This window comes from Protobothrops mucrosquamatus, unplaced genomic scaffold (genome assembly GCF_001527695.2).
Source record: "Protobothrops mucrosquamatus isolate PMUCROS unplaced genomic scaffold, P.Mucros_1.0 scaffold24, whole genome shotgun sequence".
Classification (NCBI taxonomy): Eukaryota; Metazoa; Chordata; class Lepidosauria; order Squamata; family Viperidae; genus Protobothrops; species Protobothrops mucrosquamatus.
Window position 1 is genome coordinate 1,469,278 of NW_015386409.1, and position 21,997 is coordinate 1,491,274.

Genomic DNA, 21,997 nt, shown 5'->3' on the forward strand with positions numbered 1-21,997 from the left:
ATCAGGAAGTTTGGAGCCAGGGATCTCAAGACAAAAGAAGCTCTTAAGAGTCATTAGCCCCATCACCTGGGAAGCAGGATATGATAATGGGATTAAACCACAGATATCAAGGCCTAGAAAAACACTCAGAAATAGCCTCAAAGTTCATGCCACAGGAACAGGAAACTACTCCAAGCAGGGCTGGGAGGGGGTATAAAAAAGCCCTTCTACCCATGTGCTTTCTCTATTTCTTCTCCTCTGCTGCTTCTTGCAAGGACCATCTGTCTTCTGCAATAAACTGTAACCTTCTTCCCAAAGCAGTCGCCATGTTTGCTTATTTATTCCCGGCTTGGATGAACCAGGATGAAGACTTACTTCTAACATTGCAAAGGAAAAATCCAAAATTCACAGCAAAGCATTTCTTTCACAATACCATTTGATAATGTGTGAAGTGCAAGCAATTGAGTTTTCAGAACTCTTTATTGAGCAAGAGTGTTGAACAAAGATGGGAGAGTTCCTTAGAAACTTTGCTTTATGATTTTCAGCTAAATTGATACAAACCATGATCTGCGAAACCATGATTTATCATCCTGCGACAGTAGTCTTATACTTTCAAACACTAGGTGCCTGTCTTGAGGCGAACTGTTAAACATATCCAGTTAACTTTAGCCATTAAGGGTTAATATTAATAAGAAATAAAAGAAATGGAATATCTCTGCTACTTGATCGGTTCATAAATTCACATCAGTCTGCAGGTTCAGAATAGGCTTAACAAAAGCAAAACATTTAGCTATATTTAGAAAAGATCCATTGCAATGTATTGGATATTAATTAATGCATGCCTATTTATTGCAGTGTATGTCTAACTTTAAATCCAGCCTAGCAAAACTACAGTATTGCAAAATGCAATATTACTATTTTTGTTATGCTTTGTTTCTTCCTGCATTTCAATGGAAATTTATGTCTCTGGTTTTTGTTCTGCTTTTGCTATGTACTTTTATCAAAAGGATTAGAGAAATGCCACCAGACTTTCTGTCACTAATTTAAATGCAATATAAAGTTCCTAAAGCCATACTATATTATGAAATATATTCCTTTCATCAATATAAAGAATTAATTCAAATTTAAGTGAGATTGTCAGCTCAGAGACTATCTAAATCAATTCTCAGCCAACATGATGAGTTGCATATTTACATGATATTCAGAGTCAACTATTTCCTTAATGGTCACCAACAATTCTCTAGATTCTGCCTGAGATTTACATAACAGATGCTTATATTGTTTTCAGCAGAAAATAATCCATAAGATATATACTAAATATATATAACATAATATTTTAGACACAAAACCATTTTCCAAATGTGTCGGAAGTTTAGTTCTTCGGCCAAGTAATAAAAATAATGAACTCAGTAGTTTCACACTTGGAATAAAAGCTAAAATTTATGGAACAGAGCCTTATACAGGTAGTCTTCGATTTACAACTACAATGCAGCCCAAAATTTTTGTTGCTAAGTGAGACATTTGTTAAGTGAATTTTGCCCCATTTTACGACCTTTCTTGCCACCGTTGTTAAGTGAATCATTGCAGTTAAGTTAGTAACATGGTTAAATTAATCTGTTTTTCTCATTGGCTTTGCTTGTCAGAGTCGCAAAAGGTGATCATGTGACCCTGGGACACTGCAACCATCATAAATATGAGTCAGTTGCCAAGTGTCCAAATTCTGATCACATGACCAAGAGGATGCTGCTATTGTGTGAAAAAACGGTCATAAGTCACTTTTCAATTCTATTGTAACTCAGAATGGTCACTAAGTGAACTATTGTACATCGTAAAACAGTAATGTTTATATGCAAATTTCTGTTTTTCAAAGGAAATGTTGCTCTTCATCTCTTGCAATAAAGAGAATCCATCAGTTTTTCAGCAGTGGGAATATGAAGAAGTCCTTAAAGTATACTCCTCAAATGTAGGCCCATGTACAACATGTGACACTAATCAATCTAGATCAGGTGTGTCAAACTGCCGGCCCATGGACCGGATGCATCATAGCAAAACCGCGCCCACCCCATTGCCAGCAATGGCAAAAAAGTTGCGATATGTCATGACACGTTCCGTGACATTGCGAGTTTGACACCCCTGATCTAGATAGAGCTAAGATTGTGTAATGATAATGAGGCAGAAATCTACATTAAATGTCTTTTGGATCTGTCATTGATTGTATTATCATCATCATCATATACGCTCAATATGAAATTATCGCAGTAACTTAAAATAAATCCCTCTGAAGACAAACTATCATTTATATTTAGGATAAATGTCTAATAGTAGCCAGTGGATGAAGTTGTAAAGTTTTTCGGATTCAGTTACTGCAACAACCTTCCTTAAAGGAAATACTGGATGGGCAAATACTTATCTAGTTTCCCTTCCCTTTTTCTCCTGCATATTTTCTTCCTGTTTTTATGTTTCTTTCACATCATGGTTGTATTTTAAACAAAAAAAAATGTCCTTAAAATGGAGCAACCTACTCTAAAGATCAGAAGTATTATGTTAAATGATTTCCAATTTATTTAATATGGTTTTATCTAAATTTCTTTCATGAAATGCATGGAAGTATAAATACTCCCCTTTCCATCTTTTTTTATATGACAATACTGCAGAATAGATGCGGCTGGAAGAGTGATTGACTACAATACCCAGTGATGATTTCAATATCAATTTTTAATTATTTAATTTATATAGCTGCCCAATTAATGTGCAACTCAAGACCCTGTACAGGATTAAAAATAACAAACAATGATAAAAAGACATTAAAATATAACAAAACAGATTGCACCAAGAGGCAACATCAAACAACTAAAACAAAATCAAAAGCCTGGCACTGACATAGAGATAAAGAATATCTACATACCATCAAAAGAGGCAATAAAAAAGCCAAAAAGGAAACAAAAAGACCACAATACCTCCTCATCAGCAGACAACACCCAGATGAGCAGAGATTAACACTAAAATTAACACTGGACCAACAATCAAGAATAATACACACACACACCCATAAAGGAACTACCAACTCAGACAAACAAGTTAACAGTAAACAGCCTACAAAGAACCACCAAGAACATGCCAATCAATACTGGCAGGGCAAGCCAGTAATATATAAAAACAGCAAACCCCATTCTCTTCTAAGGCTGATGATACTACCTAATTTGCAGATGCAAGAAAACAATCAAGCTCAAGGGACATCAAGGACTCTACAATCAAAATTGCCATAAAACTTCCTGATCCCATGCTTGTGGGGGGATCAGATCTTCAGAGGATTCCAAAAGGTAGGGGTTGAAGCCATCCAAATCTTGGGGAAAATACTGTTCCATGAGGACAACTGTTGCAAAAGTTAAAAAAAATAAAAATGGCTGCAGGGTTGCAACAGATCACACTGCTTAAGTGATAGGACAGAGAGCAAACTCAGCCTGTCAGTTCATATCAGTTTATCAGAAATAGTCAGATAAGAAATCCCAAATGTAATCAGGCCCTGTACCAGGAAAGCGACAAGGTGACAACTAGCATCTAGAATTGCACTTGGAAGCTTATTGGGAGGAGTACAGCTCATGAAGCTGCAGAATACACGGGCACCCATAACTATTCACATTGCTGCCCTCTGAACCAATGGAGCTTTCTAATGGTCTTTAAGGGCAGCCCCATATAAAACACATTGCAGTACAGTAATCCAGACAAGATGTATGTCTTCTTTAAAATATTCTTTCTGTTCCTTTTCACATTTGGTTATCTCCCAAGTTAAAATGTGGCATTTAAAGGGAGGTGACCACGATTGTGCAATTAGCTAAAATTAAAGCTACCTGCTGGTAAACTACCTCCCTTACTTCAGAGGAAAGTGGGATTATGATTGAAAATGGCAAATCCAGGGAATCTGGCAAATAAACACAAACACTGTTCCTCTTCCATAAAGAGCCATAGTGGCATAGTGGTTAGAATGCAGTATTTAGGCTAACTCTGCCACAGAAAGGCGTTCGATCCTGACCAGCTCAAGGTTCACTCACCCTTCATCCTTCCGAGGTTGGTAAAATGAAGACCCAGATTGTTGGGGGGCAATATGCTGACATTTGTAAATAAGTCTAAGTGTTATTGCTAGTGCTATAAATGAAAAGAGGACTGCTGTCTACCTTGTTGGAAACCAAAAAGGTTGGTAAAGAGGATATTATGAAAAGAACAGTGGAAATAAAGTGCTAAGGATGGTGGCAAATGGTAGTGACCAGAGGGACCAGGCTTGGTCCTTGCTTCTTTCTCTTGACAATCCCAAGGCACGTTTCTGATCATACTCATTGCTGGTCACCTGACTGCATTAGGTCATTAGGAGACAGTAAACCTCTGCATGCAGCTTTCTTAGTGGATAATGGGTAAGAATATAAGTATTAAGGCAATAATGTTAATCTAGAGCAGTGTTTCTCAACCTTGGCAATGCTAGCTGGAGAATTCTGGGAGTTGAAGTCCACACATCGTAAAGTTGCCAAAGTTGAGAAACACTGGTCTAGAGTCATGTAGTGCTGAAGCTGAAGTAATAAATGATATATTGAAGGATATCATCATATTGAAGGTAAGCTAATCAACCTTAGCTTGAATGATCATGTTGATTGCTGATGCATACAATCAAGCTAACATCAACACTTCTATGTTGTTGCTTAGAGGTTGAATTCTTTGGAATTTATTATTATCAAAATAGAGTCAATCCATTTCAGATACTTGAAACATACTGCCATTTGGATATGCTGTAGCTACAATATCATCCACATTGATGGTTAAAGTATCTACTGGCTCTCACCTGTCAGAATCATCACGTTGCATCTCGTTTTCATGGGTCATATTCTAACATCAAACCAAGACCCGCCTGAACTTCTACTGATCTTTCTTCTCCCTTTCTAGTGGAGTACTATAATGTAATGTCATGATTATGAAATGCACTCTACACAAATGTATTGCGTATTTCACATTGCTTTTTTTTAAAGTTTATCCCTTCATCCATCCTTAAGATGTATGATTGGAAAAATAATTCCATGCATATTTTAATGAACCTGCTTTTATTACTGTTTTGTACTGTTGTATTGAATTATTTCAGGCATTGTTTTATTATATATATTATGGGTATTTTTATTTTAAACTACTTTTAAGATGCTTTAATACATGAAGTTATATAGATAAAAATCTAGGAGGATGTACTGTATTAGTTGTTGCATATCTATCTATCTATCTATCTATCTATCTATCTATCTATCTATCTATCTATCTATCTATCTATCTATCTATCTCACTTAACCAATAATGGGCAGGGAGAGTAATCTTCACGGGAGATTTGTTTATATGAACGATTATGTAGTTTCTTGGCTACATCTTGCTTGTAAATCCGTAAGTAGATAACGGTGCAATGCTTGCAAATCCGTAAGTAGATAACAAAAAGCACAAGCATTGAATCCAGCTTTTATTATTGCCTATTTTCCTTCGCACTTTCCGTGGGGCTAGAAGGGGCCACGAAGGCAAATGAACCAGGAGAGCAAATTAAAACCCAGGGAAGAATTCTGGGCCGACGCGAGAGCCGCGGACGCCCTGGCGCAGAGGGGCCAGATAGAAGCAGTCGCTCCGGCAAGCGTAGGAGCTCCCGGCTAGGCGCGCGCGGGGGTGTGTGTGTGTGTGTGTGTTATCTTGTTTTGGAGGCCTCCCGGGTGGAAAAACAATGTCTCCCCTGAGCGAGGAGGAGTCCCCTCCCCGCTTCTGTAATTAGGGAAGCCGCCTGACTGCCTCAGCCCCGAGGTAGCCCGGCAGAAAGAAGTCACTGCCGTTTCCTCTTCTCTCTCTCTCTCTCTCCTTCTCTCTCTCTTTCTCAGACCGGCGTTCCCGTCCTTTCCCCTCCCCCATAATGCAGTGCGCGCCGCGGCTGACATGGCGGCCGGCCCAGATTGAGGCGCTCGCGTCTGGGCCTCCAACTGCCGGAGCAAGACATGGACGGGGAGGCGGCCGGGACAAGCCTGGGGTGACAGCCAGGTATTTGCGTCCCAGGGGGGAGAAGGGAGTCCAGACGATCTGCCCGCTGCTGCCAAACGCTCCTGCCTGCTTGGCCCCGGCTGGCTCTTTCCTTCTTGGGGTTGGAGTAATTTTCCGGGGGGGGTGGGGGGGTGGGAGAAGAGGAAGATACGCCAACGCTTTTTCGCCCCCTCCTCCTTGAAAGTTGTCTTGGAGGGTCTCTGTTCAGGGGGCACATCCAGAGCCCCCCCCCCTATTTCCCCAGAGGTCTTGCCAACTCGGGTCTTGGGACCTCACTTTCGTTTCCCAGCTTTTGTTTGTAGGGGCGGGGAAGGGAAGGGAAGGTTAGGTTTCGAATCAAAGGCCCGAGCGAAGCCGTCCATGCATGCCTAACGGGGAGTTGTTTGGGGGCTCGGGGTGGTGGTGGTGGTGGTGGTGGTTGTTAGTTTAATCGTGAGACTGCAGAATATTGAAAATCGCCGCTTTCGACCTGCACGTGTACTTTGAGGGGTCGTGGGGGGGAACATTTATACCGTGGAAGACTCCGTACAGATTGTGGGGAGGGGTGGGGGATTTTGTCTGGTGTGGCGTCCTACGAAGAAGAGTTGCGACGTTGCGACAGAAAACTAATTTGAGAACGCTACTTGTAGGTTTTGCTAGGAGAAGAACTCCTGGGGGGCACACTCAAGGGCTTTGTCGTTTAAACTCTGTAGGGTTTTTTTACGTGTTGATTTTACAATTGTAGGGCCCTGGAAGGCCCTTAACAGCAGAATAGAAACAAACGGGGGTCCATAAAGAATTCCAGGAACAAAAATCAGACCCCTTAAAGGGAGCCTATTGTGTAAAATACGGATTGTGCATTATATTTAAAGTTGTCGGTGTGTTAAGGTTTCTGGCCTTCTGCCATAGCCTCACTTTGTTTTCTCTTTAAATCAGCGGTTCTCAACCTATGGGTCGCGACCCCATTTGGGGTCGATCGACCATTTCATGGGGGTCACCAAGCAAGGCTGTCCGCCATTTTTTTCCCCTTTTTCGGCAGGTGCCTTACCTCCCTTGAGCTGGGCCAGCTGGTGGTCAGCCTGCTCCGTCTCTGCCGCTTGCCAGCTATGCCTCGGCCGGCGCAGGGGGCGGAACCACGCATGCGCGGCACTCCCGGGCAGGGAAAGTCCTCGACTTACGACCGGTTGGGTAGTCCTCGACTTACGACCGGTTTAGTCCTCGACTTACGACCGGTTTAGTCCTCGACTTACGACCGGTTGGGGTCAGGGCATTAAAAAGGTTGAGAACCACTGCTTTAAATATTCTCGTAATATCTTTAAATATTCTCGTAATAAAAAAGTTTTCCTGTCTTCAACCAGTTAAAAGGCTAATTATCTGCATTTTGCAAACAGGAAAACTGAGGCATCCCACTTCACCAAATGTTACAAATTTACCTCATGCCTGCTTTGTACACCACAAAAACACTAGGTAAGGAGTCGTGACTCTGAATATAGTACAGTTTGTGCATGTATTTGTTTTCACTGCATCAGGTGAAATGGCAATGGCCAATTTCGCAGTCAAGCCATTTTTTTAAAAAACAAAAAACAAAATGTTACATGGGCATGCTTTTACTTTGTGCTCCTGCTTAATGTTAATTCACTGTAATATTCTTTAACCGTATAAATATATGCAGAACATTTTTAAAATTGCAGAGTTTGTGTCAACACTTTCTGAGTCAGTATTCTCATGAGTTTTTTTTTTCTTAAGGGATAGCCCAACACAGAACTAGGAAAAAAAGTGCCTAGGTTGAACGGATCTGAATTTTTCGGACAGTATTCCTCTAATGTATACACTTTATAGGAGCATACATGAGCACTTCAGTGATAGAAAAAAACCAGTAATAATTTAAGCGTAGGTCATTTGCTAAAATAAGGATATCATATTACTGTAACAGAACAAATCTTTTTGAAATGTATAACTGCATTTTTGACAGCAAGTAAATTGGCGGGTATTTTTTTTTTTTACTAAAATACACAAGTAGGAACAAAATACAAAATTGATTATATCCTCTTTGTGTGATATTATTTGGCTATATTAAGGCATGCAGTAAGTAGTACATGCTGTGTAACATGTATACAAAACCCTAATACAGACAACTCTGATAGTAAGAATTTAAGAAATCTATTGGATCAGGCTAAAATACTGTATAGCGTTGTGTGTCACATAATAGTTAACCAAATGTATTCAAGAAGTTCAGATGCATATATGGAAAGGTAATAGCCTCCCAACTCAGTTTTTCCTAGCTGCTATTATTTAAAATATATTGCCTATGAGTCAGACATTAAACTAGTTATTGATAGTCCTATATTCTATCTTAAAACTAAAATTAGTAGACATCACATCTCATAGTAGCAAATGTAACTTTATTATTCCTTGCATAAAAAGTATTTCTAAAGCTATTTCCCAATTTCAGGATATTAATTTTTTTTGCAATAAGCTCATGGCATTTTTATAATTCCAAAGATTAAAGGAATTTAAAAAGCAAAATCAGGTTAACTATGTGATAATATGCATGATTGTCCACTTACAGCAAGAAATCTTAGTATGCCAATTTGAGTTGCATTTTTTCCTACAAGTACTGTTTTTCCCCAAAAAATGGAGAAGTCATTTCAACCCCTTTACAAACTGTGTTTTTTAAGTGATAAATTTAATATACTTTCTCCAAATCCTCTTGTATAGGTTATTCTGAAACAATTTGTATAATATGTTTATACCACTGCATCTTACATGGTCTTTAATTTTCAGAAAATAGTTGCTCCATGTTAAAAAATATGCTAAGATCTGTCTCAGTAACTGAATTTACTAGTTGATTAAGTAGTAGTATTGGATTGGTAAAACTTGTCTATTATAATATAGTGTATCTTTGGATATTAAACAAAATAAAACAGTTTCTTCATGTTACCGTATATAGATGAGGATACTATCATCCTTTTAATATTATTGGTTTCCAGAACAAAATACAAAAATTCTTAAAACAACAGCAGAAGATCAATTTAAATAAATCAATATAAAACAAGGGCATTTACAGTTAACATCTTTAAATAGGTCTAATATGGCTGTTTTCATTTCTAGTTTGGTCTCTCTTTGTTATCTTTCACTCTTTGAATTTCTTCATGAAATCTGAATCATTTTGCACCTTATTTTGAACAGTTAATTATCAATTGGACAATCATTTACATCTTATTCCAGTAGCAGTGATAAATAGCTCAATTCATTTAGCCTTAACCCAATTGTATTTATGTACAGTATTGATAAACTATTTGTTATTCATGTATTACAGTATTGTTTAGGATTTCATACATTATTATTTAATATATAGTAATAGCTTTGGGGGATGGTGCTTTGCATTGCTTGGGGTAGTTAGCCATTGGCTGAATTGCTTTGTTAAGCAGAAATGAGACCAATTTGAACAGACCATCTGTCTCCTGCTCAGGAATGCCTGACTATAAAGGTGATGAGCAAGACACTGATACCAAGTTGCTTAGTAAGGAGGAATGTTATTGATAAGATAAAGGTCTTAGTCTATCTTGTAACCTTTAGCTGATCTGTATTACTAAGACCCCTTGAAGATCTATGCAGGATGTTTCTCTTAATGATTGGTTTACAATGTGTGCTTCCATGATTGGTTCATGGCAATATATGCTTTTCAAAATTGTATAAAAGGGGTCCAATACAAGTAGAGGTGTGCCCACTTGGAACTTGCTTTTGGGTAACTCCTTTACTTGCAAATAAATGTTTTCCTTTCTACCTGTCTGGTGTGGTTCATTGCAGGTAAAATGATCCAAGTTTTCTGGATATATTTTTTTTTGGTAATTTTTAGGATCTAGGAGTGCTATGAAACCTTGGGGGTGGTAGGTGACTTGAGGGTGCCCCCCCTTAACTTTTTAATATCTTTATTTTAACTTTGTTTAAATTCTATTTTTATCTGTTTTTAAGTAGGTTTTATACTGCTGTATTTTTTATTGTAAACTGCCCAAATTCATTTAGGTGAGATGCTTGATTTAGAAATTTGTTAAAGAAATAAATAAACTGTATTTAGGAATTAATATTTAGGTAATCAGATTATTGCTACTGATTTATACAAATATGACTCTTAAAAATATTCTTAATCTTAAAAGCAAAGTATTTAAAACCATTATTATTTATGTTAAATCTAAAACTATATGATTTCATTTACTTATTTTTACTAATTTGCTTGTTTATCCAATAATAGTCTGCAAAATATTGAATTAGAAAAATGTTCTGATTTAAATTAAGAAGCTTCTGAATTAAGAGTTTTCATTACCCAATTTAACAAACAAATCTATAAAAGTTATGTTAATTTTATGTATATTAATTTTGGCTATGTAAATGCCAGAAATTTTTCTAACCAAAGGATCTGAAATAAAATAATTGGTAGAAAGAAATTAATTAATATACTTACTATATTTGTACAAGTGATATAACACTTGAAAAATATTTATATTGAATATCTTTCTTTCAGATATTACAAATCACTAACATGCCCTTTTCTTATTTAATTCATATCTTAACAAAAACTGAGGATACTGCAAATTGTGTATATATATTAATTTAACATGCTTGAAAAGTTGTGAACATAAACACATGCATATTAAGATAGTTATCTAAAAAGTAACATTTTCCCTAGATTGACAACATTATGATTGTGCAATTTGGTTATAGTAGTATTCATTTATAATAACATTTGAAAAAAATAGTGGTTTTGTAAACAGATCTTCTGAATAAAGTAGAAGAAAGCTTTGTATTTCACTATCCTTCTTTAGTCTTTTAGTGCCCAAGGAACATTATCCTGTATTTGAAGATGGTAGCATATCTAATTTTGAACAAAATCATTTTATATTAGAACTCATTTAAGAAATTTAGAAGGCAATCACTACTTTTTTGAAAAATGTTATCCTTGTCCAGACAAAGTGGGAGTTGTCACTTTTGTCACAATTATATACTTTTTTTATTCCAATATTTGTTTACTTTGTCATAGGTCCACCACTGATGGTAAAAAAAATCTTTCTTTACATTTATATTCCCACATACTTTTGAAGTACCTTTATACATTTTTGACAATTTACCTAGAGTTAGATATTGACAGTACATCATTTTATAACATTTTCTTTTAAAATATAATTTAATGTAAAATTTAAACCCTTCATCCATATATATTTCCTCACATGTTCAGTCATTATAACAAAGTTCTTTGCCCATTGGATCATATAATGCTTCACATACTCATTCTCCAAATTCAATTTTAATACCAATTTATAAAACTTAGCAGTAGTGTGTTCATCATTACCGCACAATGTAGTTTCCAGTTCATTTTTTGCAAAGACAAATCCATAAATTTTATTATCTGACTTAAACCTTTCTTTCAGTTGTAAATATGTAAACCAGTGACAGACATGTCCTTCAAATTCCAACTCATCTTTGTTTTGGGGGGTAATTCACCATAAGTATTGTCCGCCAATCTGGCCGCATCACTATTTCTTTCCTAAATAAAGCTTCCTGCGGTGACAACCCAAAGAGGCATTTTTTTGAGAACTTTATATTTATTCCAAACCCCCTAGGAAGACACATCTAACAAACTTGTTGTTGAAATCAATATTTATGGTTAACCTTATCATACCATAAGTAGGCCTGCCATCCAAATCTAATTTATGACCCTCCAGTTCAAGTAGCCTCTTGTTTTGGAGAGTCACCTTCTCTTTAAACCAGACCAAACAATAAGCATCAAAGTACAATTTCAAATGTGGTAAACCCAACCTCCTCTTTCTTTAGCATCTTGCACTAATTTATATCTAATCTTGGTTAAAAATCTGATTTTTTATAGTAATAAAAACTAATTTTGGCTGAATGAAGTATAACATAGACCTGCACAAAGTCTTTCAATTAGACATGCTTTGATGCACATAGAGCTTATGAAGCATTTCTTAAAATTGATAAAGCAGCCTCATTTTTCCCAGGCTTACATGGTTGCTTTAAAAGCTACTCCCATCTGTTTCATATGTCTGTACCTAGTCCAGGACACTAGACTGAGGAATATTGCTTTATATTTTGTGGTAATATTTTTACATGTTTGTTTTTTCCAGACAATCATCCAGATACACTGCTTGAACAGAGGATTTTGCTCCATCCAAATTGTTGCAAAATTTCATTTCAGATCTTCTCAAGTGATAGAAAAAGCAGGTCTTCTTAATAATGGAAGACGGCAAGAGTCCAAAATCTGGAAATCATGACATAAGAAAATCCACCCGTATTGTGTGTGAAGAAAGCAAGGCTGCCAGAGCTGTAACCAATCAAAATTATAAAACCAACAGAAATGACAAGTCTATAAAAGAAGTTGGGAAAAGTTCTACAAGTGGTAACAGTTTCAAAAAGATTAAGCAAAATGATGTTTGTCCTGAAAAGTCAGGAGAAAATAAATCACGTAAGACAAATAGTTGCATTCCTGGATTTAAAGACATGGGATCAGGTCTTCAGGATCAGAATCATAGCAAAGGAAAAAGATTACCAAATGGATCAACAGCAGTAGAAAATCAGAAAGCGTTAAAAGTTCTGCATGCACACGAAAACCTTCCAACTTCTCATATTTTAGAGAATGGTGCCAGCACAGACATCTTACCAACTACCCAGAGGGGAAGTCCTGAATTGGCAAATCCACTAAGAGAGGATACCTCAACAATTAATGCTAATTGGTGTAATGACTCAGAGAAAAGTGATTTGGATTTAAGATCAGTAGAACAAACATCTGAAGATTACTGTAAGTGCATTCAAGTGTTTTTTTTTTAAATCCTGTCAGAAATTAAAGCTTTTCCTTGTGTTACTTATGTATATGTTATTAAGTGGAACAGATTGATTTCTTTTTTATGTAAACTAAGAAAGTTCAAAGCAAAAAGTGCTTTTCTGTAGGACTTTATAGAAATCATTGTAATTCTAGTTGAAAATGGCATTTTTCGACATAAAATGTACTATGATCATTTCTTAATTTAAGCACCACTAATTTTGCAGTTTTTACCTTGAGTTTTTTTCTTCATGCTATGTTGCTTTCCTGCTTGAAAGGAGTTTTCAGAAAGCTATAGAGCCATAATTTAAATGCAGTTACCTTCTATAAGCTAAGTGAAGAATGACCCTTTTAGAATGGGATCCAATTTTATATGAGTGAAAGTTCATTCGTATAATAAAACCTTCTCCCTTCTTCATGAAGAATCGGCAAAATGCTACAGATGTTTTCAGCATGCCGTCGAGCATGCAGAAGTGGGCGGGACAAAATGGTGGCTGTGTTTCTGTCTCTGCGAGGCAGCCAGAAAACAAACTTCTTCATTTTGCTGCCTTAATGAAATCTGTATAGCGCTGCAGGAGCTTCTGAATGCTGCAGCATTGTGCATATCTCGTTAAGGCAGCAAACAAAGCATTTTGTCTCTGGGCCACATGGCAGTGACCCGAACATGGTTGCCATTTTGTAGTTAGGCCGCTTCTGGAACTGTGCCATTTGGCTGCACAAAGAAGCAATCAGTTCCAGTGCTCTGGAAAGTCTTATAGCTCTTCAAAGGCAAGGAGGAGGTTGTTTGGTACGGTGGGATGGAAATCAGACCTAAGACCTCGGGAGACCTGGTGGGAGTGGGAAAAGGCCTGTGGACACAAGAGACAGGAAGTGGAGCAAAGGCATCTTAGGAGGGTGGGGGAGGCTTGAAAGGGCCAGAATACGCAGGCCTTGGTCTGTGCTATGCCTCCAAGGGCCTCTCCTACCCTGGGGTACCCCATTCTCCATTTAGTGAACTGGGCATTGCTTTAACAATTCACTGGAGAGAGCAGGGATGGGGGAGGCATTAGATGATATGCTTCACCTAACGACCATTGTGAAATGTGAGTGTTGTTGGCAGGTTCCGTTGTGGTTGTATCTTGAGGACTATCTATCATATTACTCTAATTGAGAAAAAGATAGCTGCTTCTGTGCACCATAGCAGCCATGGATTTGGTATATACCAAAGGAGCTGTGGTGATGCAATGGTTAGAATGCAATATTGCAGATTAACTCTGCCCACAGCCAAGAGTTTGATTTTGACCGGCTCAAAGTTGACTCAGCCTTCTATCCTTTTGGGATCAGAAAAATGAAGACTCAGATTGTTGGAGACGTTGTGCTGACATTTGTAAACCACTCAAGAGAGTGCTGTAAAGCACTATGGAGCAGTATATAAGTCTAAGTGCTATTGCTATTGCTATATACACTTGTTTAGTGACTCCGATTGGGACCGGCAACTCGGTCATTTTGAGAAGTGGTTGCTAAGTGAAACTGCTACTGTGGTTATGATCTTACTTCAATTTTCCTTTGTAATAAATGCAAGGATTAGTTATAGGGTTATTTTTTCATAACCATCGTAATAGCAAACAGTTGCTAAACAAGGCAGTTTTTAAGAGGACTGTGTGTGGGTGTGGGTGTAATGTGCTCAAGCAACTGCTCGTTAAGTATCTTAATTTTTTCATCTGTACAATAAAAAGAAATTTTGTTTGTAAGTTATTTGTGAATGTAACTCAAAAAAGATTTTGCATATTGTTTGTACTATCTCACGTGTATAAAAATTACCATCATAACGTCATCTGAATGATGGTTGTGTAATATGTTTTCTCTAATTTCTCAAGACATTCATAAAGAAAGTCTCAGTAATCTTTACAACTGTCTTATATTTGATACATGTAAATAATGCTGAGAATCATCCAATAAAATTTTGTATCTAAATTTTAAATTTTAATTATGGCATTTCCAAACTTAGTTTCCACATTTTTTTTAAAAAAAAAGGATATATGTACATTTCATGGTTTCTTAAATTAGATTTATGGTAGTCTGTGAAAAATGTATTAAACATTCTTTTCATCCAAGATGTTCCATTTTATTTTTTAAGACTGAGACGATTTCTTTCGTTCAGTCTTTGACTAATAAATCTTTTACAACGACAGTACCTACTTAGTTGTGACTACCGTCTTCTCGTCAATCCGAACTTTGTTCGTCTTCTCGCTGACCTTTCTCTAATATAATCGGCGAACCTTTTTCATTCATGTCTTAAATTAAACACACAGTGAGTGTGCGCTGGACTGTATATCTAGCTTAAAAGAAGAATTTAAATTAAAGGATTTGTCTTTAAATGTTATAGTATGAAGAAGTTTACCTAAATTAAAAAATTCTTCTAATTTTGGATTAGAAGAAATCTGGATTCCTTTTTAGCATGGCAGGAAACATACTTTTCTGAATTGCCTTTCATATTTCTATATTAGATGACAATAGATAATTTTTCAGTTAATTAGAAGGAATTATATACATTTCTTGGTTTGTAGTAAACACTGAAAGAAACCTATTCATAGTTGATGATAAGCCAATAACATATGTGCATAATTACACTTTATGTATAGTTTTGCTTTGGCACATATCAGGAAACATTGAATATAGTATTTAGGCTTTTGCATCTCAGGTTTCAAATATATTGGAAATCAACATGCACAGATTTTTTTTAGTGTTTTCCCATGACTATCACATGCTCCAGGAACAAATCCTGATTAGCAATGCTTACTGTAGAAAAAAAGAGTTTTTCATAGTCTCCTTGTTTTACATGTATGTTTGATCTTAGATTTTTCATGTCGATAAGCATAAATATTCTTTTGTTTATAAACTGAAACAATTAGTCTACTTTAGGATGAAATGTATTACAGGTAGTCCTCCACCTACGATCATTTATTCAACAACTGTTCAGAATTATTGTGGCACTGAACCAATGAATCTTACAATCCATCCTCGGAGTTTCATCTGTCCCGGCACTTTTGCAGTCAAGTGATTGCGATCTGGGTGCTTGGCAACCAATTCATACTTATGATCTGGTGCACTGCTCAGCTATCATGTGATAGCCATTTGCAGCCTTCCTTGCCAGCTTCCCCAGAATGTCAGTGGGGAAGCTAGCAGGAAGGTCCCAAATTGCTGAAATAAGTGACACCCCCTCCCCCCCCCCCGCATAGCCTTCCCTAGTTCCTGTGCTGCACTGGTCACTCATGCACCTTACCCACGCTGCACCTCTTGCACAACCCTTTGCTCCCACATGCATTCTCCTCGACCCATGTCACATCTCTCACATATCTTCTCATGGCCTTGCACACCCAGTCCACACTGTAAATGGGTATCCCTGTATGGTGAGTTGGGTCAGCCTTTGTGCACTGTACTCTTCTGTGGTAAATGTACTTAGAAGCACTTTATTGTTACGATGGGGGGGGGGAACCAGCATAATTAAGTGGCTGCTGAATCTTAAAATATGTGGTTTTTCCACAGCGCTCTCCAGAGTACTCTAATTGCCAGTATCTGTGTAAGCTGTGTTTAGTTCACATTGAAAATATCCAGGGAGCTCATAAACATATTAAAGAAAAACGCCATAAAAAGAATATCATGGTAAGTGCTAGAATTAAGTTTTGAAATTTTGCTCAGAAGTTCCGTCTTGGTTTAAAATGAACGATACAGTTTTTAAACATTGGTTGAGAGCAACCAAGATGAATAGGTACAGGGCTATATTCATAAGAACTTTGTTGATGCCGAAAAAAGATCCAACTGTTATTGAGCTACTTGGCGTGTAACAAAAATGGCAGAGAAAGTCATTGGGCTAGTATGGGCCCTGTTTTTTTAGTGTAGGCATTTTGTACTTGTAAGCCAGAGGACAGCGGTGCAGGTATGGTCCCTAAGGTTATGGTATTTGTGAAAGAACTGACTCACAGACATGTGAATAGTAATAGATTAGAGATTTTGTTATTATATATAACCTGCTACCTAATGGAATCTCTGCCTAAGTTGTGCTGGTCTCAGAATTGATATTGGAGATTCTTAGGGTTATGGTGTTGGGGGATTTCAATGTCTCTTTGGGGCTGTTTTGTCTAGAGTGGTTTCATAGCAGCCCTGACAACCATGGGCCTATTCCAGTTGGTCACAGGGCATAAACTCAATTTGTTATTTTATTATGATTAGTTCGTTCTGTGGGTGAGAATAAGTCAGATTTATTCAACCTTAATCATGTTGTTAAGGTTGACTATGTAGCTATATGCTGTCTATACAGGTAGTCTACCCCAAAAGATTTTTTTGATCCAATTCGATTTAGTTGGATTCCAAAAGGTCATGGAGCTTCTTTTACCAATGCTTCTATTAATGCCCCTGTTGTTTCTTGGGTTAGGAAACTGTAGGAGTGGTTGACACAGTTTGCCAAAAATAGTTTACCTGCTTTGACCTTATAGTAAACCCAGATGAAGTGTGGGGGTTGAAACAACAAGGTAGATGGGTGGAGTGCAGGTGGAGGAGAGGACCTGATTTAAATCTCATAAAACATAGCATAAAGTCCATTTGAAAGTTTATTTGTAGGTTATACATGTACCAAAGAAACAATTTTTCTGTATATACTGCATTGAGAAGCTTCCAACCTATGAATTGTTTTGGATTTTGAAGCGACTGACAGCCCTACCTCCTCTCCTAGTTTTAATCAGAACTCTCAAGGCTGGTGGCAAAACTTTCAGTGTTTGTTTGTTGTTGTTTTTTTGCAGATAAAAATCTCTTGTGCAGCATGTTCAGAGTGCAATGCTGAGATTACCTTTTACAATTGTATCATTAGAGTGGATCATTTTCATAATAGCTGAGGAAGTGGGCAGGCTGCTTTAAAGATTATTTTTCATCACATATCCTCTGGATCCTTGTTTTGTTTATAATTTCTGGTCCAGAGCTTTTGATAAACACCAGAGTTATTCTCATAAATGCCCCTCAGAGGGAAGGGAGGCGAAAATGTTTCCTTGGTTAAAGATGGATCTTAAGATGGGCAATATAACTTTCCATGATTATATGAGGTAGTGATTGAGTAAGTAGTGTTTTCTCAACTGCAGGCAACTGAGAGAGCAGATTAACTGACTATTTCAAACTACTTCAGGACTGGCTACAGGCTTTGAGACTTCTGTGGATGGCTTGTGTTAACAGTTTTTTCCCTGTCTCGTATTTTATTCAGTGGCTATAAGGAACAAATACCAACCTGTTCCCCTTTGCTTTTCTTACTCTTAAGGGTCTAATAGATTGCTTTTAACTCTTGCTCTAATAGGTTTTTGAATAATTAAACTGGTATTTGGAGGATTATTCTGTTAAGAGTTCAAAGCATTATTTTTTATCTTTATGTTTTTCATTAGGAAAAGCAAGAAGAAGATGAGCTCCGTGCCCTCCCTTCTCCTTCCCCTGCACAAGTTGCTGCTTTGAATTTTATGCTGATGGAGGCAGCAAAAGAAAAAGGAATATCCGATGATGATTTCAAAGTCCGCCAAGAAATTGTATATGATATGGAAAAGATTATTCAGCAGTCCTTACCAGGTAACTTCCTGGCATCTCTCATTTAAATGTTAACCGGGTCCAGTTGTGCTTATACTTTTTCAGATTAGTGTGGTCAGCTAAATGCTGCCACCTAGTAGTTTATTTTGGAATTAGAATGGCAAAACTAACATAATTGCTTATACAGGTAGTCCTCGACTTATGACCACAATTGAGCCTAAAATTTCTGTTAAATGAAACTTGTTAAATGAGTTTTGTCCCATTTTACGACCTTTCTTTCCACAGTTGTCAAGTGAATCACTGCAATTATTAAGTTAGTAACATGGTTGTTAGTGAATCTTGCTTTCCCATTGACTTTGCTTGTCAGAAGGTTCAAAAGATGACACTGGGAGAATGCAACTGCCATAAATATGAGTTAGTTGCTAAGCATCTGAATATTGATCATGTGACCATGGGGATGCTGCAGTGGTCATAAGGGTGAAAACTGGTCATACATCACTTTTTTCAGTACCATTGTAACTTTGAACAGTCACTAAATGAACTGTTGTAAATCGAGGACTACCTGTAATAGAAAACAATATCAACAGGGCATTGATTATTACATGGCCTCTAAAAAAAATAAAATTAAACAGTTATAAATTCTGTTGTTTGTGCTTAATAATAGTAATCTTATAAAATGACAGTTTATTGTGTGCATTGGGTTTCTTTTCCAAGTACTGAAGCACAGTCTTTCCTAAAGAAGCAATAGACAAATATTTTCATTCTAATTGTATTTTGCTCTATTTACATGAAAAGAAAATAGGGCATGGGAAAATATCTTTGTACATTTGCTAAAAATATAATAATAGAAGATGTTGAAGTGGTGCAAATATGAAAGTAAATGGGTGAAACACAAGAAAGAACTGTTGTTGCTTCAAAGACAGAAGCTCTGCATATGAATGGCAACTTTGAAAAGTGAGAATCCTCAATTGGTTTAGAGTTTGTATGGATAAATTGGCTATTTTAGAAAATTTTCATCTTCATGTATAGAGCAACAAAATAAAATCAGTCCAGTTCTGTGACTGAGCAAAACTAGAAGTTCTAAACATGCTTATCTGGGACCTCTGCATTCTGTGTTTCTTTCTGTAACTGTATTGTGTGAATATGTGTGACAGAACAGTTTATGTGATGGAATACATAACACCACCACCCCTTTCAGTCAGAATTCAAACCTGAGCATGGAAATAAAACAGCATTGATTGTGGTGGTGGATGACCTCTGGTTGGACGGGTGGGGGTGATGCATCCATCTTTGCTTTTCTTGGCCTCTCAGTAGCTTTCAATACCATTTCTGAGTTGGCTTTGGGGATTGGAAATGGATTGTAATATGTTCTGATTTTCTTCCTTTTGGGGAGAGGCAGTTCCAGTTAGTATTGATAGGAGATAAGATCTAGCCTCCTATGCCCCATAAGGCATATCACTCCCCCTACTCCTGTTTAATATCAATATGAATCTGTTGGGTGAGGTTCTTCCATGGCACCAGGTAATAAATATATCATTAGTATCTTGATGACACCCAAATTTGTATCTCAACCTCTGGCTGACTAAGTGTTACTTTTTCTTTAATCTTGGCTGCTAGTTACATATTGTATCTATAGTGAGGTTATTGTTATACTGTAGCTGCCCAGAATCAAAATGTTAACATGGTTGGCCATATAAATTGAAATAAATAATTTTACAAATCAGGTGCCTTATTTTTCAGGCCATTAATTTTATAATGTATTCATTTAATTTTTTTTATGTCCTGACCTTACCCATTTTATGTCTTCTTGCTGGTACAGATTTACACATACATATATAAGACTGTCTTAGAATCACATTTAGTAGTGGAAAAATCTCCAAATTTTATGTCAAACCATGGTTATCAGTCTGCATAGAACAATAAAAATCTGGAATCTGACAAACCAAAATTGAATTATAATTCATTCATCCTGTCTATATTAAAAAAAAAAGAGAGAGAAGGAAGGGGAGTATCTGAGCCTTTTGCCTTTTATACATACTGTCCTATTTGTGTATTTATTACAACTGTAATAATACAAAAGTTTGGGGGAAACAGTGATCACAACTACAGTGATCACTTACAAAACTGTTTCTTTATTTCTAGAGTGTTCGTTGAGGATGTATGGATCCTGTCTAACTAGATTTGCTTTTAAAACCAGTGATGTTAATATTGATATAAAATTTCCCTCCACGGTAAGTTAAATATTTGTCACATTATTTAAAAAACTGTAGTTTTATTATATTGAAATTGCAACTCAAATGTTTTTCCATACCAAGATATAGACTTGTTCAAGGAAACTGTTTTGTTTTAGCAAGGAGTTTTATGCCGCAGAGGCAGTTTTCTTTCTTGAGCTAGTTTCATTCTCCTTGTTTGAAAAATAAAGCACTTGATCAATTTGAAGCTACTGTATGTCCAATGCTTAAAAGGTTAGGTTAGAAGAGATTCTATGTACAGGTAATCCCCGAGTTAATGAGCATTCACTTAACGCTCGTTCAAAGTTACGTGATGAGTGCTCCCTAGTGCTTATGAGCAAGTCCCGAAATTACGAATATTGCAGCACCACGGCAGTCATTCGCCTTTACAAGTGACCGCAGTGGCACTGCAACATTAAGCCTGGTTATTCCCTCCCTTCCCACCCCTGCCCCTAGGTCTCTCTAGGCACCAGGCCTTTAATACTCACCCTGCGAAAATCGAGATCCTTTGCTTTCTCAGCTGCTCCATGCCTTCGGTGCATTCGCAGAGAATGGAGGCCTAAAGTAACGCAAGATCACGCTACTGATCTCGTGTGGTCTCATGGTACCTTAGGCCTCTGTTCTCTGCAACAGAGAATGGAACCGAAGCCGGGGGACGCTTCTGCGGCCCTCCGGTGGCCCGATCGCTTAGGAACATAAGTTTCAGGCTCAATTATGGTTGTAAGTTGAGGACTATCTGTATAGGATTATCTGATGTTCCATCTGTATAATCTTTTTTAAAAAGTTATTGCATAATGTAACTGCAGCAAAAAGAAAAAAAAAGATATGTGTAATTGCAAAGAAATTATATATATAAAATTTGAACTATAACTTAAAAGCTTGGGCCAAATGGATTATCAATACAGTAGTAATAAAAATATAAAATCTTGGTCTTCTGGCAATTTTGATACGACTGGAAGCCACACAAATAGGATGAGTTGATGTTTCCTTAGTACTTGATAAGGTTGAAGATTCCCAGGTCTGAAACTCTGGCTCCTTTTGATGCTGTTTGTTCGACTGGGGTGCCTTCATTCTTCTGGCCTTAGTGAATTAATATAATAATAATAATAATAATAATAATAATAATAATAATAATAATAGTAGTAGTAGTAGTAGTAGTAGTAGTAGTAGTAGTAGTAGTAGTAGTAGTAGTAGTGATGGAAGGGACCTTGAAGGTCATCTAGTCCAACCCCCTGCTCAGGCAGGAAACCCTATACCATTTCGGACAAATGGCTGTCCAGTCTCTTCTTAAAAACTTCCAGTGTTGGAGCATTCACCGCTTCTGGAGGCAGGTTGTTCCACTGGTTAATTGTTCTCACTGTCAGGAAGTTTCTCCTTAGTTCTAGATTGCTTCTCT

At 37.1% G+C, this 21,997-nt stretch overlaps 2 protein-coding genes across 2 annotated transcripts in view; both read left to right on the forward strand.

Annotated features, from left to right (window-relative positions):
* The first annotated feature begins 12,236 nt into the window (after nucleotides 1-12,236).
* On the forward strand, nucleotides 12,237-12,855 carry LOC107283051 (terminal uridylyltransferase 4). The gene has a single exon (XM_029283121.1). It carries the CDS (start codon nucleotides 12,250-12,252, stop codon nucleotides 12,838-12,840), a length of 591 nt encoding a protein of 196 aa, XP_029138954.1. The 5' UTR covers nucleotides 12,237-12,249; the 3' UTR covers nucleotides 12,841-12,855.
* A 3,507-nt stretch (nucleotides 12,856-16,362) lies between these two features.
* The window catches only part of LOC107283049 (terminal uridylyltransferase 4), a 30,825-nt gene continuing 25,190 nt past the window's right edge, over nucleotides 16,363-21,997 (forward strand). Inside the window, exons 1-3 of the mRNA XM_015810895.1 lie at nucleotides 16,363-16,474; nucleotides 18,235-18,412; nucleotides 20,513-20,601. Coding sequence (XP_015666381.1) covers nucleotides 16,472-16,474; nucleotides 18,235-18,412; nucleotides 20,513-20,601 — 270 coding nt within the window. The 5' untranslated portion in view covers nucleotides 16,363-16,471. The remainder of the gene's footprint in view (nucleotides 16,475-18,234; nucleotides 18,413-20,512; nucleotides 20,602-21,997) is intronic.

Excerpts from the sequence above, each read along its gene's own strand:
- LOC107283051 (XM_029283121.1), top strand. The coding sequence starts at position 12,250 with ATGGAAGACGGCAAGAGTCCAAAATCTGGAAATCATGACATAAGAAAA.